Here is a 27,235-nt window from a genome sequence, read left to right as displayed (position 1 = left end):
ATAAAAATTACTGTGCACCTTGAATTTTAAATATGTGAATATGTGGGTAAAATATTGAAATTGAAATTAAGATGTAAAGTTTAATGCAAGAATCTCTGTGACAGTGTTGTTGATGAAGAGTTTTATTAGATAAACAAATGACAGACTGGCAGCATAAATACTATCTAATAATACACATACAGATAATATGTTTGAAAGAAAGACAAGAATTTTATAAGTAATTGGTGCATCACTCTGATAAAACAAAAAATGGAATGACAAAGGAACATACTAACATGTTCTGGCATCAGAACATGGGAATGCTACTTAAAAACAATCATTTACGGTTGTGCAATCCATTTCACTACATGGAAATGTAGTAAAATAAACAATGTAATGTTTTATGGAAAGCAGGTGCAAGAGAGTTTTCCAGTTCGGTGCAGATAAAGAACAGGCTGAACAAAACCACCCAGAACCAAACAAAAAAATACAGCAGTAAAAAGTTCACCAAAATATTGTTGTGTCAGTATAAAAAAGAATCCTGTGATAGCAAATGGCACGTATATAATACTCATGCTCACAGTAGTTATTAGAATGAGATGAAACGCTCTTCTCTTCACGTGGTTTTCCTCGTTTCTCTCTCTCCCTCTCTCTCCTGGTCCTGTCTGCTTCAGAGCTCTGAGAACAGCTAAACAGCAGAACAACTGAACAGAGAGCAAGAGAGAGAAGTGGATCGAGAAGAAGCAGACATAAGTATAGAAGTTAAATGAGATTAAATGAAACATGAAACACAAACAGGAGCCAAGAGTGATTATCCAGACCACAGTGCAGCAGATCACTCTATATCTGAGAGGTTTGTACTTCAGAAAGGTTACAGGATGAATCACTGCCAGGTAACGCTCGATACAGATCAGACACTGAAATAGAGGACGACCAGTAATTCCTACACCTAATAAAAGCCATGTGTATTCCAAGAGACCTAAAACAGAAAACAAGGAATTCAGGCAGTAAACAATCTCACAAACACACTGATTGATCCTGAAGAGCTCAGATGCAAGTCCACTTCCTGTTCTTTTAAAGATGAGCCATAAAACATAAGAGTTCATCGGGAGACCAAACAAGAAATGAATGCTGTACACACACATGTCCAGAATGGTCACTGCTTCAAAGGATTGAGTTGTGCAGTTGATAGATGTTCCATATGTGGTGAAGTTCACTGTTGAGCTGTTCATCTCTAGGTGGGAAAAAAAGTTTGGCACAGAACCCATCAAAACATTCTTTATAATAACCATCTCTGACTCTTAAGCAGATTAAAGTTGAATTAAGTGTAGTGCTGTTGTACTTTAGTAAAATGGTCATTCTCCAGAAAGGATCACATTATTTGTGTTTTTAACATTTTAAAATGAACAAATTGCACCCACAAAACCTTTTTAAGTCTTAAGTAGCACAGGTATATGTTCCATGAAGATATTTTCTAAATTTCTTAATTTTTGATTAGTAATATGCTTTGCTAAGAATTTAATTTGGACAACTTTAAAGGTCCTTTTCTCAATAGTTTTTTTTTTTTTTTGTACCCTCAGATTCCAGATTTTCTAATAGTTGTATCTCGGCCAAATATAGTCTTATCCTAGCAAACCATAAATCAATGGAAAACATATTTATTCAGCCTTTAGCTCAGAGGTCACCAGATCCAGTCCTAGGTAATCAAGGTCTTAGGTATTCTTGAAACTTCCAGGCAGGTGTGTTGAGGTAAGTTGGAGGCAAACTCTGCAGGACACCGGCCCTCCGGGAACAAGTTTGGTGACCCCTGCTTTAGATGATGTTTAAATCTCAATTTCAAAAAAATGGAACCTTATGGCTGGTTTTGTAGTCCAGGGTCACATATGTGACCCTCGACCACACAAAACCAGTCTTAAGTCGCTGGGGTATATTTGTAGCTTTAGCCAAAAATACATTGTATGGGTCAAAATTATAGCTTTTTCTTTTATGCCAAAAATCATTAGGAAATTAAGTAAAGACCATGTTCCATTAAAATATTTTGTAAAATTCCTACTGTAAATATATCACACCTTAATTTTTGATTAGTAATATGCATTGTTAAGAGCTTCATTTGGACAACTGTAAAGCCAATTTTCTTTGTATTTTGATTTTTTTGCACCCTCAGATTCCAGATTTTCTAATAGTTGTATCTCGGCCAAATATTGTCTTATCCTAACAAACCATAAATCCATGGAAAACAAATTTATTCAGCCTTTAGATGATGTTTAAATCTCAATTAAAAAAAATATATATATATTACCCTTATGACTGGTTTTGTGGTCCAGGGTCACATATATCAAAATGCGTGAAACAAATTAAAAGTCGACAAAGGTACGATTGGAAGGTAAAAATTTCAATACATTCCAAATAACCAAAACACTCCAGTATTAAATTCTTTCAAAATCTGATATCTAATAAGATCATAGATTGTAATAACAGTCTAGTTCTCCTATTTACATAGATTATAAGAGTTTATCACCTGAAGAGTGAATGTCCAGTCTCTCTGGATGTGTATACTGTAAATCTCTGTGCAGTGTTTTCTAGACTGACTTCACAGCAAGAACATACAGTATGTGCATGATTTCATCTGCTACACGTCGCATAAATCACCAGATATGTAAAAGCAAAGAAATATTCTCAGATTAACAGCGGAGCAATTCGAATTTTGATTATTAGTCTCCACATTTTATCTTCATAAATCCAAAACTGACTTTCACAGGTGGAACATTTTAAACACCTGGTATGCAAAAGTTTAGTATCAATGAAATGAAAACATTGACATGGGTGTAGACAGAAAATCTGTATTTTTAGTGGTCAAAGCTATTCAAACACTTCCAGTTTAATCTGTAAATAAGTAGAAGGTGTAATTCATTAAGGATCTCTCAAAATATACACAAAGCACTGAACAAACATACTAACATGTACTGGCATATTCCTATTCTTAAATTAAAGTACTATGACTTAATAAAATATTACAGTTGCTGGTTTTATGGGGAACGGAGACGGGAGAGTTTTCCAGCCCGGTGCAGATAAACAATAGGTTGCACAAAACCACCCAGAATAAAACAGATAATACCAGCAGACATAGATTCATCAAAGTAATGCTGTGTTAGCACATAAATGAATCCTGAAATGGTAAATGGCATATATATTATACTCATGTTCATGGTAGTTATTAAAATAAGATAAAACGCTGTTCTTTTCATGGGATTTTCCTCCTCTCTTTCTCTCCCTCTATCTCCTGGTTCTGACTGCTTCAGAGCTCTGAGAACAGCCACAAGACAAAACAACTGGAAGAAGAAAAGGAGAAGGAACTGAACTGAGTTTATCCATGCATAAACATAAATGTTATGTAAGACTAAAGTAAATATGCAGCACAAACAGGAGCCAAAACTAATTAACCAAGCCACAGCGCAGCAGATCACTCTGTATCTGAGAGGTTTGAACTTTAGAAAGATTACAGGATGAACCACTGCCAGGTAACGCTCAACACACATCAGACACTGAAACAGAGGACGACCAGTAATGGCGAGTCCTACTAAAAAATATGTTAATATTGTGAGGCTTGAAAAGCAAGTAAAATAATCAAGTACAGTCAACAAAGAATTCAGACAGTTAGCAATCTCACATACAGAGAGATTGAGGTTGAAGAAGCTTGATGCAACTCCGCTTTCTGATCCTGTAATGATGAGCCATATTACATAGGAGTGTGTAGGAAGACCAAACAGGAAATTGATGCAGTGTACACCGAATTTCACATTGTCCAATAGCCCACTGTTCTGAGTTGTGGAGTTTGTAGAAACTGCAGATGTGGTGAAGTTCACAGTAGAGTTATTCATTTTCTCCTTGTCTGTCAGAAGATAACAACCATACATATAAAATTGCAATTTATGTGATCTATAGGGACAAAATGAAAGGGAGTGTTATTTATTTATTTATAGTTTTATACTGCTTACAGATTCAGTATCCTTTCATAGAAAGACAATGGAAATGCATTTACAGAGAAACATGGTTTGACTTGTTGCTCATTTATGGAGGGTTTTATATATATATATATATATATAAAATAGCTCTATAATAATAATAATAATAATATATGTGACCCAGGATCACAAAAACAGCCTTATGTAGCACAGGTATATTTGTAGCAATAGCCAAAAATATATTGTATGGGTCAAATGTATGGGATTTTATGGCAAAAATCATTAGGATATTAAGTAAAGATCGTGTTCCATTAAGATATTTTGTAAAATTCCTACTGTAAATATATCAAAACGTAATTTTAGATTAGTAATATGCATTGCTACGAACTTAATTTGGACAACTTTAAAGGTGATTTTCACATTTTTTTTTTTTTTTTGCACTGCCAGATTCCAGATTTTCAAATAGTTGAATCAATGGAAAGCTCATTTATTCAGCGTTCAGCCTATGTGTAAATCTGAATTTCAGTAAATTGACCCTGGTTTTGTGGTCCAGGGTCACATATAATAATTCATTCTACTTCATGTTCACATTTTGTTTGACCAATATAAAAACATTAGAGGCTTTATCCTCTTAAATCCTAATTAATTCCTTATCTTTGCCTTTTTGATAGAGTGTTGTGAGTTTATGAAATCAATGTGGTTTTTGGGATAAACTACACAACGCCCTAAGGGGGGAAGTCCACACACATTAATAATAACAGCCGCATTCATCCATTAAAATGTAAAGTAATATCACTACTGAAATTCTTTGTGCTATAAAATGCAGCAGATCATGAAAGCATTAAAATTCGTTTTAGCTGCTGACACATTTAAAGAGCAGAGCAGATGACATGGACAATAGTTCTTTCAAACACAATTCTCAAGACTGTCTATGACAAATTCAGCATAAAAAACGCAGCTTGATCTTATTATTTTAGAACTTAGAAAGTGAGAACAAATGTTTTTTTTTAACAAGTTTCAATATATGCCTTAAAATGTTTAAATATTGAGATTCTATTAATAATAACAACCTTTACATTCATATAGAAAATCTCAAGAGAAGTCACCTGAAGAGTGAATGTCCAGTCTCTCTGTATGTTAATAAATCTCTGTGCTGTTTTGTAGACTGACTTCACAGCTGCCACAAGAATATATGGATATGGCTTCATCTGCTACACGTCACAACATCAGATGCAAATATATAAAGTAAACAAATATGAGGTTCAAAATCTGATTCAATTAAACGGACAGCTAGTTACTCACCAAGACACATACACAACATTTACAAGAGTGGCATGCTCATTTAATTTCTGATTGAGTGTGTCACACTATACATGCAAAACATGTAGCCACATTTATGCCAAACGTGCAGGAAGCAGTGAAATATTTTGTAAAAATGACACCGCAGTCACATCTTTGAAAGCTTACACAACACTTTATTTACATAAAAATACTCACTAGTTTCTAGTTTTTAACTTAAACATAAAAACTTACTAACCATCTTATGTGATATAATGCAGGAATTAAACCTGCCTTTGGAAAAGAGAACAAAATTATCTTCCATATAACAACGATTTCATATTTTATGTTGTTTTGTAGTTACATCTAATAGTCGATTATTAAATTTATCTTAAGATGACAATAAAACTGTTCACCAAGCAACATTTATCAGCTGACCATTAGCTAATATTAAGGTAAACAACAACAACAAAATAATAACAATTATCATTATTGTGGTATGCACAGGTGCAATACATTTAATACCTGAAATGCAAATCTATGTATCAAACATTTGTCAAATGAAAGGCATATTCAGCACAATATCTGTGTGTGATAGGATTTCAGGTCAAATGAAATATCTCTGTGTGACAATCCTCGAATCCAAAAGAAAAAAGCTTAGTAACTGAACATAGTAAACAACTGAAAGTTTTATGGAGCACAAAGACAGGAAAGTTTTCCAGCCCTGTGCAGATAAAGAACAGGCTGAACAAAACCAGCCAGAATAAAACATAAGAAACCGAAAGAAAAAAGGTGTGTAATAAACCAGTGCGTAAGAACAAAAATAAATCCTGAAATAATAAATGGCATATATATAACAGTCATCGTCACAGTAGTTATCAGAATGAGGTAAAACGCTCTTCTCTTCATGTGGTTTTCCTCATTTCTTTCTCTCCCTCTCTCTCCTGGTCCTGTCTGCTTCAGAGCTCTGAGAACAGTTACAAGACAAAACAACTGGATGGAGAAGAAGAGAAGGAACTGAACTGAATAGAAGTATATGTAAATATCAATTTTATTTTGATCTGTAGTAAGCATGCTGCACAAACAGGAGCCAAAAGTGATAATCCAGGCCACAGTGCAGCAGATCACTCTATATCTAAGTGGTTTGTACTTCAGAAAGGTTACAGGACGAACAACAGCCAGGTAACGCTCGACACAGATCAGACACTGAAACAGAGGACGACCAGTGATGAGTAGTCCTAATAAAAACCATATTACATTTATGAGATGCAAAAGCTTAGTGCAGTAAAAAATTACAGAAAACAAACAGTTCAGACAGATACCAAGCTCACAAAACGAGAGACTGAGGTTGAAGAACTTTGATGCAACCCCTGTTCCTTTGATGATGAGCCATAAAGCATAAGAGTGTGTAGGAAGAGCAAACAAGATACTGATGCTGCATGTACAAATTTCCATGGTGGTCAACAGCCCATTGAAATCATACTTGGGGTTTGTGGATGCTTCCGGTAAGAAGGTCACTGTAGAGTTATTCATCTTCTCTGATTTTATCTCAGTCCAAATAATAATAATATTGCAAATGTAATCTAAAGAGGGAAAAGTGTAGGATGATGTTAGTTCAGTTGGGAGGTTAAAGTTCAAGTTTTTTGATAATCATACGGATGTAGTTTTTGTCTAATTTATTATGAATTGTAATATTTAAAAAATTAATAAATAAAAACAATTATTTATAAATTAACTTAAAGTCTTGTAGAAATACAGAGTGCATTAATTAATTCATGGATACCCAAAGTATCATATGAATACTTTAGAAGGAAACACAAAGATCATAAAGTATCTTCATGAATGCTATTTTCATGGTCTGCATTAACATACCGAATCTTAACTGATTTCATATTTAGCTGTCCCAGTTTATCAGAACAGAATAGCTAAACTGGGATAGAGTTCAAGACTGTAATATATGACCCTGGACCACAAAACCAGTCTTAAGTAGCACGGGTATATTTTGTAGCATGTGCCAACATGGGTCAAAATTATTGATTTTTCTTTTATGCCAAAAATCATTAGGATATTAAATAAAGATCATGTTCCATGAAGATATTTTGTACATTTCCTACCTTAAATATATTAAAACTTAATTTTTGATTAGCCATATGCATTGCGAAGAACTTCATTTGGTTAACTTTAAAGGCGATTTTCTCAATATCTTGATTTTTTTGCACCCTCAGATTCCAGATATTCAAATAGCTGTATTCCTATCCGAATGAAAAAATTGACCCTTATGACTGGTTTTGAGGTCCATGGTCACATAAGCTTAATCTGATACTTTGTCACACACAGACTTCTCAAAACGAGTTACATAAACTTTAGCATGTGCTGTTGAAGTTTATTATATCAATTGTTCTATCATTTTAAAATAAACATCATTCAGATTACAACTGAAACAAATCCAAACATCAACTAAAGTATGATTTGAAGAAACATTTGAATACATTATATGCTTTGAGAGAAAATTAATTTATGTCTGATATTATAGTAACAATAACAATGTAATGCTTACACTTACAGCCTACATTCATACAGAAAACAGCAAATTTACAATAGAGGTTTGTCACCTGAAGAGTGAATGTTGAGTCTCTCTGTATGTATGTAAATCTCTGTGCTGTGTTTCGTAGTCTGACTTCACAGCTGTCATAAGAACATATGTACGTGACTACATCTGCTACGCACCACATAAAATATCAGACATGCAAATATATAATTGTAAACCAATGAAATGGTCAAAAAGAGAGACATATATCAAACTAAATATTCAATGATTTTCAGTGACTGACATTCATCAAATCATTTCTAAATCAAACATTTTTAAGTAAAAGCAACATTATGTATTATGCATTAAATAAATTAAAAGTCAATCTCAGTGGCAATTCTCAATATGGAAAACCACATGAAGAGAAGATTTTATCTCATAAAATACTTAAGTATTCTTTCATCTCTCGTCTCCCAAAATCACCTCAGATCCCATAGGGTTAATATTTAATTAAAAGCATAGAGAGGAAAGTTTTCCAGCTCGTTTCAGATAAAGAACAGGCTGCACAAAACCAGCCAAAATATAGCAATATAATCCAATAGTCATAAGATCCTGAGGATACTCTTGAGTTAGAATGTTAAACAACCCTGATATAGTAAATGGTGCATATGTGATAACCATGTTCACAGTAGTTATGAGAATAAGATAAAACGCTCTTCTCTTCATGTGGTTTTCCTCCTCTGTCTCTCTCTTTCTCTCTCCTGGTCCTGACTGCTTCAGAGCTCTGAGAACAGCTACAAGACAAAACAACTGGATGGAGAGGAAGAGGAGGAACTGTGTTGAGAAGAACCATGCATATGCAATAAAATCAAAGTCTATAATAAAGATAAGGCACAAGCTGGACCCGAGAATGGTTATCCAGCCTGCAGTGCAGCAGATCACTCTATATCTGAGAGGTTTGAACTTCAGAAAGGTTACAGGATGAACCACTGCCAGGTAACGCTCAACACAGAGCAGACACTGAAACAAAGGACGACCAGTGATGCTTAGTCCTAATAAAAAATTCACTACTAGCCTGAGAGCTGTACAAACCCCCAACCTGTAAAGTGCAGAGAGCAAAGAGTTCAGACAGGTACCAGTCTCACAAACAGAGAGATTGAGGATGAAGAACTCTGATGCAACTCCACTTCCTGTGACGATGAGCCATATAACATAGGAGTGCATAGGGAGACCAAACACAAGATTGAAAATATTCAGAACGATCAGTGGCACAAATGAAGTTGTGGAGCTCGTGAAGTTCATTGTAGAGTTATTCATCTTCTTAACTGTCCCTCAGCTCAAATGCTCATGAAAAATGTATGGTTCTATGGAAAAAAAAAAAAAGTTTGGAGATCATAATCCTTATTTATACATTAATTTAAATGGATAGTTCACCCAAAATTTGAAAATTTAGTTTTATTAGTTCATACAATGAAAGCCAAATAAAAGAAAACAGAGCACAGAAATCTCTTCCACTAACCATACATAAAGCAAACTTTGCATGTAGTTTCAAAGCTACAGTCTTTCAAAGATTGTACAGCTTGATTTATTTACTGACATATTACACAAGTTGTCTGAGTGAATACAAAGTCAAAGCAAGTAAACAAAAAAGTAAGATTTGAGGTTACATTTTCAACACTTTCCAATACAAATAACCAGAACACTTACATATCGACAATTAATTAGAATGTAGAATTTACAGTTTCATGTATTTGTATTGTTATAGTCTACAATCTTAGAGAAATTTTACAGGAATTTGTCACCTGAAGAATGAATGTCCAGTCTCTCTGGATGTATATAAATCTCTGTGCTGTGTATGGCAAAATGAATTCACAGCTGTCACAAGAACATATGTACATGACTTCATCTACACATTACATAAAACATATGCAAATATTTAAAGTAAACAAAAATATTCAAAAACGTGTCATTTTTAAGTAAACATTGGAGCCAAGTAATTTTAGATTTGACATGGTTCAGCAAGGCACATTTTAGACAACATTTAACTGAAAGACAAAGACTTTGTATTGTTGCTTTGTTGGTTATATACTGTATGCAAATCAGAAATGTGTATTTACCTGCACCCATATCTCCTTATTTATTTGTCAGCAAAAATTGCACTGCACAGACAATCACATTTTATTAAAAGCCCATCTTTCCAACAGCAAATGGCCAATTTAATTATCATGCACTACCACTTTTTGAAAAACCTCCCTCAATTTGGTGTCATGAACTGCACAGAGACAAGAAGGTTGAGCAGCCAAACACAATATTTACTGAAGGCTAAAAACAGGCAAAGATTATATAAAAACAGGGCTGAGGCTGAGTAACACGGTCAATCTCAGGAACTAGTCCTATTAAATCTTTTTTGTTTTTATGTATTATTTATTGTTTTCTCATTATTAAACTAACAAACTTCACATACTGTAATTCTGTGTGAAACAAAGTCAAAGATTTGAAGGTAAATTTACATTCCATGATATATGTCTCTAAGCCCTAATTTAAATATATAAATATAATTCTAAAATATATATAAAGCAAACATAAGATTCAAAATAACAGTCATATATTCTACAAAACAGCTTAATTGAGCAACAACTGACTTAAATTTAAATTAGTTTTTAATGCACATGTCTACACAACATTTGCCCGACTCACATATTCAGTACTAAAAACAACAAGAGTATAGTAAAGGTAACAGCAGATCAATGCTTAAGTAGTTCCTTTAACATTTTATTAAAAGTGAAGACAGGAAAGTTTTCCAGCCAGTTTCAGATAAAGAACAGGCTGCACAAAACCAGCCAAAATATAACAATATAATCCAACAGTCATAAGATCCTTAGGATACTCTTGAGTTAGAATGTTAAACAACCCTGATATAGTAAATGGTGCATATGTGATAACCATGTTCACAGTAGTTATGAGAATAAGATAAAACGCTCTTCTCTTCATGTGGTTTTCCTCTCTTTGTCTCCCTCTCTCTCCTGGTCCTGACTGCTTCAGAGCTCTGAGAACAGCTACAAGACAAAACAACTGCATGGAGAGGAAGAGGAGGAACTGTGTTGAGAAGAACCATGCATATGCAATTAAATCAAACTCTATAATAAAGATAAGGCTCGAGCAGGACCCAAGAGTGATTATCCAGGCCATAGTGCAGCAGATCACTCTATATCTAAAAGGTTTGTACTTCAGAAAGGTTACAGGATGAACCACTGCCAGGTAACGCTCAACACAGAGCAGACACTGAAACAGAGGACGACCAGTGACGCATAGTCCTACTAAAAAATACGTTAATGACAAGAGAATTGGTTCCCAAAACCAAGTGTAAAGTGCAGAGAGCAAAGACTTCAGACAGGTACCAATCTCACAAATAGAGAGACTGAGGATGAAGAACTCTTGTGCAACTCTGCTTCCTGTGACGATGAGCCATATAACATAGGAGTGCAAAGGAAGACCAAACACAAGATTGAAAATATCCAGAATGTTCTGTGCCCCAAATGAAACAGTTGTGGAGTTTGTAGATGCTTCAGATGTGGCGAAGTTCACAGTAGAGTTATTCATCTTCATAACTGCCTCTCAGATCACTCACAAAAAAACTGGGAAAAAATTCTATTGGGAAAAAAACAATCAAAACATTTTTTAGCACAGAAATCTCTTCCATTGACTATACATATACCAAACTTTGCAGGTAAAGCTGCAATCTTTGAAAGATTTACTGCTTGATTTATTTACTGACATATTGCACAAGTTGTCTGAGTGAATACATAGTCAAAACAAGTAAACAAAAATGATTTTAAGTTAAATTTTCAACACTTTCCAATACGAATAACCAGAACACTTATATATTGAGATTCTATAATTAGCTAGAATAAAGAAATAAGCTCCAAGAAGCCATGGTTTATAAGCTCTAACTTAGATACAATTTACAGAAACATTCAAACAAAAAAGTAATAAAAACAACCTAGTGTTTATAAGAGTTTATAAGAGTTGTTTTATCACCTGAAGAGTGAATGACCATTCGCTCTGGATGTGTATGAATCTGTGCTGAGTTTTGTGGACTGACTTCACAACATTCACATGCATACACAGTATATATTAATGACTTAATCTGCCTCATATCATAAAACATTACATATTCAAATATATAAAGTAAACATAAGATTCAAAACGACAGTCATATATCTTACAAAACATCTGAATGGAGCAAAAATTATTGATTTGAATTTAAATTTGTTTATCAATGCACATGTCTACACAAGATTTAACTAATTCATATTTAATACTAAGTACAACAACAACAGTATATGGTAAAGTTACAGCGGGTCAATGCTTATGTATTTCAATAATATTTTACTGAAAGCAAAGTTTTCCAGTCCGTTTCAGATAAAGAACAGGCTGCACAAAACCAGCCAAAATATAACAATATAATCCAACAGTTGGTTTCATAAAATACTCTCGAGTCAGAATATAAAACAATCCTGATATAGTAAATGGCATATATATATATATATATATATATATATATGTATATACAAGCAGGACCCAAGAATAATTATCCAGGCCACAGTGCAGCAGATCACTCTATATCTGAGAGGGTTGAACTTCAGAAAGATTGCAGGATGAACCACTGCTAGGTAATGCTCAACACACATCAGACACTGAAACCAGTGTGAAAGACCAGGTGATGCCCATTCCTTTTAAAAAATGCATTAGTGGCTTGATATTTGGATCCCAAACCCAAGTGTAAAGTGTAGAGAGCAAAGAGTTCAGACATAATTATCACTTTTTCCCACATCTGTTTACATTTAGCAACATACAGCATCTGCTTTGATTTGTCTGAGAGTTTTAATTAAAATATAATTAAAGCACAGAAATCTATTTACCAACCATGCATATACCAAACTTTGCATGTCGTTTCAAAGCTACAATCTTTAAAAGATTGTACTGACTTATTGCACAAGTTGTCTGAGTGAATACAAGGTCAAAACAAGTTAAAAAAATAAAGTAAGATTTGAAGTTACATTTTCAACACCTCCCAGTACAAATAACCAGAACACATACTGTATATTAGGATTCTATTAAGAATTCAAAATAAGAATCTATTTTTACAGTCTACAATCATACAGAAAAAAAAAGGAATTTGTCACCTGAAGTGTGAATGTCCAGTCTGTCTAGATGTATATAAATCTCTGTGCTGTGTTTGTCAGACACAGCTGTTACAAGAGCATACTGTATGTGCATGGTTTCATGATTTCACCTACACATCACATACAACATATGCAAATTTTTAAAGTAAACAAGGATGAGGATTCAAACACAGTATTTATTAAAAGTGTAATTCACAAACATAGTCCAAAAATGGTCAAAGGTCACACACACAAACATAATCAAACCAAGATTGAGTTCAGGGCTAACAGAGAAATGCTGAATAACAGGCAGACAATCAAAACCAGAACCAAGACACGGGAGAACCAAGATGCAGGGATTAGAAATCCAATACAGACATATGCAAGACTTAAGGATGGAATATACTACACAAACAAAACAGATTTTAAAACACATCATACTAACTTTGTAATATTTGCAGAGAAAAAAAAAAGCTGTCTATCATACGCTAAACAACTGGGAATCACAAACTACCAGACTTTCACGTTGTTCCAATCACAACAAACTCATGCAGAAACAAACGCCTTGTTTCGATGTGACAAATTAAAACAATGTGTTCTAAAATCGGCTCAAAATATCAAGCATATTTGCTATCTGCAAGGAATTAGTCTGAAGCTAAACAATGATGGTCTATGACCACCATACATTACACAATTTCCTTTTTGAGAAATTGACAAATGACAGTAATATGTTACAGTAACACCAACCACAAAAAGGATTACTTCAAAAGCAAAGATAAATATATGAATAAACATAATTTTTCCACAGCCTATATAGAGAAAATAAATAAATAAATAAAATTAAAATAATAAAAAAATAATAATATAAAGTAGAGATAAATTAGGAAAGGGTAGTTTATATATTTTTTCCCTTTAAATAATTAAATAAGTTATAGTAATGATATTATTAATATACTATTGTAATCCAATTTGTACAGAAATTTTATAAATATAACTTATTCAGTACTTGTTACATTAAACATGCTAAGTTCTGTCATTACAAATGTATATGAAGTTCAACCGCTATTCAGCTGAATCGTAATTCAAATTTATTATATTTATTAACTTATTCATTTACTCCTTAAATTATTGATTTATTCATTCCTTCCTTTGATACTGATACATCAGGGCAAAAATCATGCCACGTATTTCAGTCTATAGCGATGAATGAGTGAATGAACCAGGTTTATATAGGGTGAGCAAACAGGGTTAACGAGACACAGGTGAAAAAATAATGAGTGCTGAAGTGTGCAAAGGACTGTGGGGAATGAAGTCCATGAGAGAGTGGTAATGGCTACACAACTAACCCCCGGTTTTAAGTCTTAAGCCTAGTCTCAGTCTGTTTCAAATGAAAGAAACTTGCACTAATTGATCTTAAAATATATCATTGCCTTTGTTTTGTCTCAAGATACACACCAGTAGCCTAATGATTTTTTTCTAAGGCATGTTTATAAAAATTATTTATATGTCCTAACTGAACTATGAGCTAATAATGGCTTATTCTAAGCCCTGTCTGTGAAACCAGGCCTTAATGTTTTATTGAAAGCAAAGACAAGATATTTTTCCAACCCGGTTTAGATAAAGGACAGGCTGAAAAAAACCTGCCAAAATAAAACAAAGTAATCCAACACAAAAAAGTTCCTCATTATAATATTTTGTCAGAATATAAAACAACCCTGTCATAATAAATGGCACATATGTAATAGTCATGCTCACAGTAGTTATTAGAATGAGACAAAATGCTTTTCTCTTCACGGGGTTTTCCTCTCTCCCTCTTTCTCCTGGTCCTGACTGCTTCAGAGCTCTGAGAACAGCCACAAGGAAAAACATCTGAATGAAGAAGAAGAGGAGAAACTGCAGCGAGTAGAACCATGTATAAATATAAAACAAACCTGCAGTAAACATGCAGCCTAAACTGGAGCCAAGAATAATGATGCCTAGTCCTTTCAGAAAATCAGATAATGTCCCAAGACTTGAAAAATGAACTGACAGTACACATATCAAACTATTCAGAGAGCCAACAATCTCACAAACAGAGAGATTGAGGGTGAAGAACTCTGATGCAACTCCACTTCCTGATCCTGTGACAATGAGCCAAATAATACAGGAGTGTGTAGGAACACCAAACAGAAAGCTGATGCTGTACAAAAAGATATCCAGACTTTTTGTTGATGCAAAGAATTGAGTTGTGTAGTTTGTAGATGCTTCAGGTGTAGTGAAGTTCACTGTAGAGTTATTCATCTCCATTGTGTTTGTCTTCTCAGTTCAGCAGCTTTCGAAAAAATATAATATTTCTATGGAAAGAGTTTTAAATATTTACATTTAAATGTGCAATATAATTCCAGTATAATCCAATTTAAATCCAAATAACAGAGCCATGACTTGAATCAATTAATTCAAACACTGTGGTGGTTTACATTCATAACCTTGTTTGTAATCAAAATTTTGAGTTAAAAACAAGAACTGAATTAAAATATAATCACCTAATGAGTGAATGTCCAGTCTCTCTGGATGTTTATAAATCTCTGTGCTGTGGTTACAGGATGAACCACTGCCAGGTAACGCTCAACACACATCAGACACTGAAACAGAGGACGACCAGTGATGCCTAGTCCTTTCAGAAAATCAGATAATGTCCCAAGACTTGAAAAATGAACTGACAGTACACATATCAAACTATTCAGAGAGCCAACAATCTCACAAACAGAGAGATTGAGGGTGAAGAACTCTGATGCAACTCCACTTCCTGATCCTGTGACAATGAGCCAAATAATACAGGAGTGTGTAGGAACACCAAACAGAAAGCTGATGCTGTACAAAAAGATATCCAGACTTTTTGTTGATGCAAAGAATTGAGTTGTGTAGTTTGTAGATGCTTCAGGTGTAGTGAAGTTCACTGTAGAGTTATTCATCTCCATTGTGTTTGTCTTCTCAGTTCAGCAGCTTTCGAAAATATATAATATTTCTATGGAAAGAGTTTTAAATATTTACATTTAAATGTGCAATATAATTCCAGTATAATCCAATTTAAATCCAAATAACAGAGCCATGACTTGAATCAATTAATTCAAACACTGTGGTGGTTTACATTCATAACCTTGTTTGTAATCAAAATTTTGAGTTAAAAACAAGAACTGAATTAAAATATAATCACCTAATGAGTGAATGTCCAGTCTCTCTGGATGTTTATAAATCTCTGTGCTGTGTTTTGTAGACCGACTTTACAGCTGCCACAAGTATATATATGTGTATGAAATATACTAGACGTCACGTAAAACAGCATATGCAAATATTAAAAGTAAAAAGCGTTCAAATGACAGATAATGTAATCTGTGTGAACACTGGTACAGAAAAAATACAATACTTGCAAGAAATACCATACGTTTTTAGAATCACTTTATGTCTTATAATCAACAGACTAAAATCGTAATATTGTAATTGTTGACCAAGAATCAGGGCAGGTGTATTTGTGGGAACTGAAATCTTGAAAAAGGCCTTACTTGTGCAAAAATAATACATAAAATAACACATGATACAATTAAAATGATATAACCACAGAAAACATGCATTAAGCAGTAAGCATATTAAACATGCATAATAGAATTGTCTTCAATGCTAATTTTATACATTTAAACCTATATATTCATAGGGAAAGTGTCTATGTCAGATAATAGTGTCTTTCCAGCATATCAACATGGTAATATCTGATTTTGACAGGTTAAAAGACTTTCATAGGTGGAACATTTTGAACACCTGTTATGTAAATGTTTAGTGTGCCAAAGATTACACTGACACACTTTGATTTATTATTATTTTTTTTTTAATAGTTATTAGATCTTTCATTGGACCAGCCCAAAAATTTGCATGTGGCTTCAGGGTTTTGAGACAGTGCAATTCCTTTATATTGTTCACACACTTCCAATTTAATCTGTATGTATGCATATACAAGTATGTTTCTTGGTAAATTAATGAGAAATTAATACACAGCACATTGCATAAACACATTAACATGTTCTGGCCTAAACACTAATATAAAAAAGAAAGACATTTCATTTGAAATTGAAAGTAATGGCAAAAGTTATCAAATAGGAAGATAAGAATAAATAATAGGACTTTGTACAATTGCAGGTTTTATGATGAACAGAGACATTAGAGCTTTTCAGCCCGATGCAGATAAAAAACAGGTTGAACAAAACCAGCCAATACATAAAAAATCAGACCAGGAACCCAATATGCATCAATGTTCTGTTGCGTCAAAACGATGCAGTAACCAGTGACAGCATCAGTAATGTTATATTTTTAATGAACATTTTCCATATCTGTCACTTTACAAGATCTATCTCCTTTTGGAAAATACATAAACCTCATTTTTTACCTAAAATGTTTTTTATATCTGGTATTTTATGTAACATGTAATAGATGAAGTTAAGCACACATATTGATATTTCAGCTGTGAAGTCAGTGTATAAAAACACAGCACAGAGATTTCTATACATTCAAAGAGACTGGATATTCATTCTTCAGGTGACAATCTTCTCTTTTAAATTTAATTTCTATTTATCTGGTTAGGGGGCAAGTGTGTTTGTTAAATTACTGAGGTAAAAAAGATTGAGCTTATTTTTGTTTGTTTGTATTATTTAACAGATATAATTAATATTTTGGTACTCCTTTTAAATAGGCTGCTGCTTTAGATATAAATCGTGTACAGTCCTTCACAAGCTGCACGCGCAATAAAGATGCTTTGTATTTAAGAAAATATAAAAGTCATTCAAGCATTTTGTTTCCTGCAATGAACTGTAGGTTAAGAACCACCTCATCCTAAACAACAATTTTGTTTTCTGTCAGGTTACTATTGCGAGAGAAGCTGCTGCAAACAGTTCTGGGTGAGTGAACTGTCTGAATGAATCAAACGAATCGCAAACCATTTTCAAAACAGTGAATAATTAGTGAATTTGTTTCTGATTCTAAACAGCTGATAGAAAACACACAACTTGCATGCTGAAATATTATAAGAAAAATTGAATCTCAGGTCGGTATCTCATTTTGTCAATCATATATTTGTATTTAACAATTATGGAGCAACAGATTTTGTGTGAAAATAAATCATACAAGTTGTTTATGTTGTTTAAAAATCTCATAAATGTATGAGGTGGCAAGGGGGGCCTTTTACCCAACACATGGGGTAAAAGGCTCACCAGCATGGGGTAAATAATGTACAATAATACTTGTTCAAAACAATCACTTTAGCAAAGTTTTTACTATTTTCTTCTTACTTTGATACATAAAATAATTGTTTTTTGTTCGATAAATATACTGTAATTAAACAATGTTAATATAAAACAAAATCATTTTAAACTGTAAATATTCTGAAAGCATTGAAGGAGATCCCATAATAATTGAATATAGATTTATAGTAGTAACAACAAATTATATTTTATTATATGATATGGTTAATAGCATGTTTTTAAATATGATGGTTTCATTCTAAACATGGTGATAATCTCTAGATGTACTCCCAACATAATATATGATATTTACCATCTGAATCAAACAATGTCATGTCAACAAATGGAAAAGTCAGCCTTCTATTAATTATCATGTTAATTATTGTCTTTTAGCCCCAACAGCAGGGGCGACTTTTACCCCAAATAACATACTTTTACATATTCTTTTATCATTTAAAAGCTGCTGTTTTAATTATCCAAAACAAAACTGAAAATCATTAAGACACCTTTAATTAATTTTAGCTATTCTAATTTGCTACTTAAATCTTCAAGATTTTTAAAAACATCAAATATTAGATCAAGTAAGCACATAATCAATTTTGTGCTGCTGCGATCGTGTCAAGGATCACACAATTTTGCAAGTGCATCTTAAAAAGCGGGTGTTTTGGAAAGTTATAAAACCTTATTTTGTGAATATAAATTGGGACTTGATTGTTAGCTACAAAATGAATGCATAAAAATGACTCCCTGGTTCATTTATTTCTCTTTTCAAGCAGGTCTAAATCACAGTTGCTGAAGACAAACACAGAGGAGATGAACAACTCTGCAGTGAACTTCACCACATCTGAAACATCTAAAGACTCTATAACTGATTCTTTCTGGTTATGGGAAATTGTGAAAATTTGTGTGTTTAGCATCAATGTGCTGTTTGGTTTTCCTACACATGCCTATGTCATATGGCTCATCATCTCAGGAACAGGAAGTGGAGTTGCATCAGAGTTCTTCAACCTCAATCTCTCTGTTTGTGAGATTGGCACCTGTCTGAATTGTTTTCTTTATATCGTGTCACTTTGCTTTCCAAGTATCTCAAATTTACTACTGTTTTTACAAGGACTAGTCTTCACTGGACGTCCTCTGTTTCAGTGTCTGATCTGTGTTGAGCGTTACCTGGCAGTGGTTCATCCTGTAACCTTTCTGAAGTACAAATCTCTCAGATACAGAGTAATTTGTTCAATTTTGTCTTGGATGATTTGTCTTGGCTCCTGTTTCTTCTGCTTATTTATTGACTTTATAAAGCACAGTCAAATAAATGCACCAGTCTTCTCGCTGCAGTTCCTGCTTGTCCTCTCCATCCAGTTGTTTTGTCTTGTGGCTGTTCTTAGAACTCTGAAGCAGTCAGGACCAGGAGAAAGAAGGGGAGACAGAGTGGAAGAAAACCACATGAAGAAAAGAGCGTTTCACCTCATTCTCATATCTACTGTGAGCATGACTATCATAGATGTGCCATTTATTATCGCAGGATTAATTACCATTCTAACAAACCAGTATTTTAATTTTCTTTGGGTCACTGGTGTGGTTTGTTATGTAGCGGCTGGTTTTGTGCAACCTGTTCTTTATCTGCAACGCACTAGAAAACTCTCCTGCCTTTGTGTCTAATAAAACCTACAATGGTGTTATTTTAATCAATTATATGAATATGTGATTATTATATATATATTGCATAATGTGGGCTATTGACTGCTGACACAAACTGATGTATCTAAAACTCATTTTATGTACAAACGCTTATGAATCATTTGAGTTAATTATCTGGAATGTATACAATGATTTGATTACATGTAATAACTTACATTAATGAAATATGCCATCACATTTGTTTGTTGATACTAGTCTGCTGTCTGATTGTTTGTTTTTTAACCCAATAAAAATATCATTGACACAGTGATTAATGTCAAATATTTTTACACATAGTCTGCACACCTGCACAGGCCTATAAATTAAAATGTCTCAAGCCTAAGAAATTATGCAAATAAAAGTCAAATGTCCAGTGGACAAAAAATATGCATATTTTTTCCTTGTGTATTTCCACCTTGTGTAAGGCTTCTTGCCATAAATGGAAAACATCAGCATTAAAAACAAAACTGAGGTAAAATAAGGCTTGAAGTCCAAAAATAGCAACTCTCAAATGAATTTTATTTAAACCACACTAAAATAATAAATACATAAATAAAATGCATAGATAATAATAAATACATATATGTGACTATGGACCACAACACCAGTCTTAAGTATCAATATTAGCTTAAATTAGCTTTCCATTGATGGATGGTTTGTTAGGATATGACAATATTTGGCTAAGATACAGCTATTTGAAAATCTGGAATCTGAGGGTGGAAAAAAATCTAAATATTAAGAAAACTGCCGTTAAAGTTGTCCAAATGAAATTCTTAGCGATGCATATGACTAATCAAAATGTTTCGATATATTCATGGTAGGAAATTTACAAAATATCTTCATGGAACATGATCTTTATTAATATCCTGATTTTTGGCATAAAAGAAAAATTGATAATTTTGACCCATACAATGTATTTTTGGCTATTGCAGAATTACAAATATACCTGTACTATATATTACAAATATACCTGTACTATACTTAAGACTGGTTTTGTGGTCCAGGGTCATATATAAAAGTAAATACAATGTAAAATGCAAATCTTATGAGGTACAGAGGCAGGAGAGTTTTCCAGTCCGATGCAGATAAAGAACAGGCTGAACAAAACTAGCTAATACATAAAATGATAAACCTATGTTCCAAAGTGCATGACCATTCTGTTGTGTCTGAAAGGTCAAAAATCCTGTGACGGTAAATGGGACATGCATAACAGTCATGCTCACAGTAGTTATTAGAATGATATGAAACGCTCTTCTCTTCATGTGGTCTTTCTTATTTCTCTCTCTCATTCTCTCTCCTGGTCCTGTCTGCTTCAGAGCTCTAAGAACAGCCACAAGACAAAACCACTGGATGGAGAGAAAGAGGAGGAACTGTGTTGAGAAGAACCATATATATGCAAGCATTTTTAGTGATGCTATAATGAATATGCAGGACAAACAGGAGCCAAGAGTGATTATCCAGGCTGCAGAGCAGCAGATCACTCTATATCTGAGAGGTTTGTACTTCAGAAAGGTTACAGGATGAACCACTGCCAGGTAACGCTCAACGCAGATCAGAGACTGAAACAGTGAACAACCAGTGAAGACAAGTCCTTGTAAAACCAGTGGTAGCATTGTGTGATTTGAAAAGCAAATTGATAGTATAGAGACCAAACTATTCAGACAATTAATAAACTCGCAAACAGACAGATTAAGGTTGAGGAACTCTGATGCAACTCCTGTTCCTGTCACAATGAGCCATATAACATAAGTGTGCATAGGAAAACCAAACAGCAAACTGATGCCGTACACACAGATTTCAACACGGTCCATTAGCCCAATGGATTGAGTTGTGAAGTTTGTAGATGTTTCAGGTGTGGTGAAGTTCACTGTAGAGTTATTCATCTCCTCTTTGTTTGTCTTCTTAGTTCAGCAGCTCACAAACATATGCAAAATCAAAAGTGTGATCTATGGAGAGAGAGAAGTGTAAATAAACTAGCCCAAATCCAAAAAAAATGTTTTAAAAAAATAAAAAATAAGCAAAACAGTAAACTACTGCAAATTATGGTTCTATTTGTTTTTTGTTTTTTGACTTTGCATAATAGCTTACGTCCATAAAAAAAAAAAAAAAAAAAAAAAAAAAAAAAAAAAAAAGGTGTATGTTTGCATCTGTGTGTGTTTCAGCTAAATTTATTTCAGCAATCATGTATTTCTAAATTTATTTTTCCTTTTAGTGAAACCAAAATGTTTATTTTACAGCATAGCACTGAACTTGACCCAAAACCCTCGGACATTATCAGATAAAAGCTATGAATTTTATTGCATTAGGTGAAAAACAACAAAATATTAAGAAATAATAAAAATTGTCACCTGAAGAGTAAATGTCCAGTCTCGCTGGATGTATATACATCTCTGTGCTGTGCTTTGCAGACTGACTTCACAGCTGTCACAGAAAATATATAACATGACATCTGTTACTCGTCACATAAAACACCATAAATGCAAATATTTAAAGTAATAATGAAAAGGAGTTAAAAACAACATAATCTAAGTACACATTGACAAACACATACTCATTTTTCTTCTATTTGAAAATATACTTTTTAAAACTTGTGACACTTCAAACAAATAAACCAAGTTAAAAGTTTCTGACATCAAAAGAGTAAATCAGATATTTAAAGAAGAACAAATATCACTTAAACAGTAAATATCCAGTCTTTCTAAACAACCATTCCAAAGCTGGCTATAATAAGTGCCACTCATTATTTATATTTCCATAAAGAACAGTGAATTTGAACAAAAAGAAGGGTTCTGTAGTTGTTTATGTCATCAGGTAATTAGGATATCACGGCAATGCGTGTAAGCATTGTTAAATTAATAATAACACGGGTTTAATAATTGTCATCCTAGGCTGTTTCAGTTAATGTATTAGAAGTATTATTTTAAGCAAGTAAGATATTATGAGAGAAAGAGAGCTGATTATCTACGCCTGTTTGGTCAAGTCATAAATTCGTTAAAATAATTCAGTTTGCCATGTTTGCTGAGAAAAGTGACATCTTTGTCAAAAGGTGTCCAAAAATTCTCTCTGGTTAAAACATTGTGACACTGAAGTCTTTAAAACATCCCTATCACTAACACAGAGACACTGTCTTAATGCCAAGTACGCCAATATTATTTATATAAAATATAATTTTACTTTAAAAAATCGTAATATTTAATGGACAATAACATTATAAATGCATGCCTTCATACAATACAATACAAAACAACAATTCAGAAAAATAGGCTATAAAGTGTGCTCAGTAAATCAGCGCAATGTTTACGAATAACATGCTCAAATGATTTGTACACATTTACACATCCATTTTAGAGTCTGTGAATAGATTATCATTCCATGCAGACATGTACAAATGTAATGTTTAGTGAATGAGAGAGAGTAGTACTAACAGAGCCACCTTTACCACTAAGAGGTATGTTTACACATACTGACAGAGGAATCAAGATAAGAAATATACAAAATAAGTACATTTGTATATTATAGATGAATTATTAAGATATAACCTTGTAAAAGGTTCAAAAGCAGGAAACTTTCCCAGCACGATGCAGATACAGAACAGGCTGCATGAAACCAGCCAGTACATAACAAATCTAACCAGTGATCCTTCTCTTCATGAGGTTTTCATCCTCTCTCTCTTTCCTTTTCTCTCCTGGTCCTGACTGCTTCAGGGTTCTGAGAACAGTTACAAGACAAAACAACTGGATGGAGAGGAAGAGGAGGAATTCCACCATTAAGATTGTATTTTACTTGTATATAAATACAAAAAAACAGGACCCAAGACTGATTATCCAGGCCACAGTGCAGCAGATCACTCTATATCTGAGAGGTTTGTACTTCAGAAAGGTTACAGGATGAACTATTGCCAGGTAACGCTCAACACAGATCAGACACTGAAACAGAGGACGACCAGTGAAGGTTAGTCCTAGTAAAAACATTGGTAATGCTTTGATACTTGACAAGGAAATTGCCACAATATAAAACAAACTATTCAGACAGTTACCAATCTCACAAACAGAGAGATTGAGGATGAAGAACTCTGATGCAACTCCACTTCCAGTTCCTGTGACGATGAGCCATATAACATAGAAGTGTGTGGGAAGACCAAACAGCAGATTGATGCTGAACATACAAGCGTTCAGACTTTCCAGAAGGCTAGTGGATTGAGTTGTGGAGTTTGTAGATGTTTCAGGTGTGGTGAAGTTCACTGTAGAGTTATCCATCTCCTCAGTGTTCATCATCTCAGCTCAAAAGCTCACACAAGTATACAGCGGCTGTGACTTACAAGAAGAGAGAAGTGTAAATACACTCACTGAGAGTCAATCAACACAACAGTAATATGTTGAATAAATGCATTTTGATATGGTCCATTCTAAAATTTCCCAACTGCAATCAAATAGCCAAAGCACATCATTATTAAAGGATTTCATTTTTTTTATTCAGTAACGTTTCTTTTTATAGCCTATATTCATGTACAAAATCAAATTGTATATTATATTTCCCATGAGCAAATTTATTTAGATTATGTTCAATAAAACAAGCTCACTCTTTTTTAACTTAATAGCTAAATATTATTAAGATTGCACTTCCCACAAAACCCTTGGTCAGATAAACATAGTGACACTGTTGCATATTGTTGAGATTGAAAACAAGAAATTAAATATAAAAGGAGTTTTACCACCAGAAGAGTGAATGTCTTTCTGGATGTGTGTAAATCTCTGTGCTGTGTTTTGTGGACTGACATCTAAGCTGTTGCAAGAATATATGTGCATGACTTAATTTGCTACACATCACATAAAACACCAGATATGAAAATATTTTATGTAACAGAAAAAGGCGGTTGGGTATCTTCAGGAAAGACATTTTTTCTCTCTATATATGAAGAGTTTCAATGCAAAAGCCTCTAAAAGCCAGATTGGTCAAAAATGAGATGATACGGAGTGAATGCTCTCCACACATACACTAAAAAAAAAAAAAAAAAAAAAAAAAAAAAAAATTGTTGAGTCAGCTTAAAATAATTTGTCACCCTGCTGCCTTAAAATTTTAAGTTCAGTCAACTAAAATAAGTTTGGTCAACTTAAAATGTTAAGCTGTACTAAGTAACAACTCAGATATTTGTGTTTGCTAAACTTAACAGATGGGTAAGTAACCCAGCTGCTTTAAAATTTTAAGTTGATTCAACTCAAATATCTAAGTTGTCACTTAGTATAATTTAACATTTCAAGTTGAATAAACTGTTTTTGAGTTGACTAAACTTAAAATATTATGCAAATATGCAAATTATTTTAAGTTGACTCAAACAAATTGTTTTTTTTACAGTGTATTATATGTTCATTAAGCACTTTCCAGCCTCAACCCATTCAGAAGTGCCAGTACTTACATAGAAACCTATACATAGTAGCCTGAAAGAAATGCTAATTTTAAAGAAAAACGTCAGATGTACTTAGAGGCTTTTGCATCTGAACTTCATATATCTTCATATATCTTTATTCTGACACCGGTCAAAGGTGCCACTCATTCAACACAAGATATGAAAATTTTATGATCAAGAATGTCAAAATGAAAGAGGAAAAAATACTATATGACTCTGTGAGGATGTAAATTTTAAGCAATGTGACAATAGGCCATTGATGAAGGGTTTTATTGCATAAACTTAACCTGTGTGTAAATGAATAGAGCAATTCAGTGCACAACTATAAGATAGTTTGTGGTGGTGGACATCTCTACATAAAGAATGGACATGTTCTGAGCTACTTTTCACTGCAAAATCCACAAGTAGCATAAATGCTACAAAATGGTACTTAAATGGTAATTAAACAGACTTGTTAATGTGGCACATATAGCCTAAATCATTTACACAGAAAATCATCACAATTCAGACAACAGAGATGAGGATGAAGAACTCATGCAATTCCACTTGCTGTTCATGCGATGATGAGCAATATAACAGGAATATGCATATTCCTATTATAATATGCATAGGAAGGTCAAACACAAGACTAAAAATCTGCAGAATGTTCAGTGGCCCAAATAAAAAACTTGTGAAGTTTGTGGATGCTTAAAAAAACATACATATTGATACTAAGAAAATGTTGCAGTTATAAAATGCATATAACAATTGTCATGCTTAGCTGTAGTTATCAAACAGCAAACAAAATACAAGTTAAATGATGAATATTAAACAAATAATGACACTTTTCATTCAATTTACCATTTTAAAGGGATGTAATCTTGCTGAGACTATATGAATATGGCACAGAAATCATTTAAAAAGGTAGCCATGTCACATTAGAGATATTTGTTTATATCACCATTGCATTTGTAAGGCTCAAAGGCAGGAAAGCTTTCCAGCTCGGTGCAGATAAAGAACAGGCTGCACAAAACCAGCCAGTAAATGGCAAATCAAGCCTGTCATCCAAATTGCATAAATATACTGGTTTGTTAGAAGAGTAACTAACCCTAAAATAGTAAATGGGACATATATGATAGTCGTGGTTGCAGTATTTATGAGAATAATTAAAAACGCTCTTCTCTTCATGTGGTTTTCATCCTCTCTCTCTCTCCTTCTCTCTCCTGGTCCTGACTGCTTCAGAGCTCTGAGAACAGCCACAAGAAAAAACAACTGGATGAAAAGGATTAGCAAGAATTCCACTGATAAGACTAATAATGTTTGACTCATATATAAGCAAAAGAAACAGGACGAAAGAGTGATTATCCAGGCTGCAGAGCAGCAAATCACTCTATATCTGAGAGGTTTGTACTTCAGAAAGGTTACAGGATGAACCACTGCCAGGTAACGCTCAACACAGATCAGACACTGAAACAGAGGACGACCAGTGAAAACTAGTCCTAGTAAAAACAGTGGTAATGCTGTGATACTTGACAAGCAAATTGACACAATATAAAACAAACTATTCAGAGAGTTACCAATCTCACAAACAGAGAGATTGAGGATGAAAAACTCTGATGCAACTCCACTTCCAGTTCCTGTGACGATGAGCCATATAATATAAGAATGTGTAGGAAGTCCAAACAGCAGATTAATGCTAAACAAACAAATTTGTAGACTGTCTACAAGGCCAGTGAAATGAGTTGAGGAGTTTGATGTTTCAGATGAGGTGAAGTTCACTGTAGAGTTATTCATCTTGTCTGTGTTTACCTTCTCAACAGCTCACAAATATTTTCGCAGCTGTGATTTACAGGAAGAGAGAAGTGTAAATGAGGTAATTCAAACTAAGTCAAAGAAATACCTTTTAATACATACAGTTTACAAAATTTCCTATTTGCAATCAAATAGCCAAAGCACACCATTATTCAATGATTTTAAAGCATGGCTTCATAAATTCAGTAATA

General features: G+C 33.6%; 4 protein-coding genes across 4 annotated transcripts; 1 reads left to right on the top strand and 3 right to left on the bottom strand.

The window, feature by feature from the left end:
• Positions 1–3,005: 3,005 nt before the first annotated feature.
• On the bottom strand, positions 3,006–3,857 carry LOC127152178 (uracil nucleotide/cysteinyl leukotriene receptor-like). The gene has a single exon (XM_051092678.1). The coding sequence runs from the start codon at positions 3,855–3,857 to the stop codon at positions 3,006–3,008; it is 852 nt and encodes a 283-aa protein (XP_050948635.1).
• A 15,131-nt stretch (positions 3,858–18,988) lies between these two features.
• On the top strand, positions 18,989–19,831 carry LOC127152177 (hydroxycarboxylic acid receptor 2-like). The gene has a single exon (XM_051092677.1). The coding sequence runs from the start codon at positions 18,989–18,991 to the stop codon at positions 19,829–19,831; it is 843 nt and encodes a 280-aa protein (XP_050948634.1).
• A 1,061-nt stretch (positions 19,832–20,892) lies between these two features.
• Positions 20,893–21,732, bottom strand: LOC127152176 (2-oxoglutarate receptor 1-like). Its single transcript, XM_051092676.1, has one exon. The coding sequence runs from the start codon at positions 21,730–21,732 to the stop codon at positions 20,893–20,895; it is 840 nt and encodes a 279-aa protein (XP_050948633.1).
• A 4,438-nt stretch (positions 21,733–26,170) lies between these two features.
• Positions 26,171–27,026, bottom strand: LOC127152175 (uracil nucleotide/cysteinyl leukotriene receptor-like). Its single transcript, XM_051092675.1, has 2 exons — positions 26,341–27,026; positions 26,171–26,255 (listed from the first exon to the last, which is right to left on the bottom strand). The coding sequence occupies exons 1-2, from the start codon at positions 27,024–27,026 to the stop codon at positions 26,171–26,173; spliced, it is 771 nt and encodes a 256-aa protein (XP_050948632.1).
• Positions 27,027–27,235: the final 209 nt, after the last annotated feature.

The sequence above is a fragment of the Labeo rohita genome, chromosome 21 (assembly GCF_022985175.1).
Source record: "Labeo rohita strain BAU-BD-2019 chromosome 21, IGBB_LRoh.1.0, whole genome shotgun sequence".
NCBI classification, from domain to species: domain Eukaryota; kingdom Metazoa; phylum Chordata; class Actinopteri; order Cypriniformes; family Cyprinidae; genus Labeo; species Labeo rohita.
Note: the sequence above shows the minus strand (reverse complement) of the source record. Positions and strands in the feature narration are given on the sequence as shown.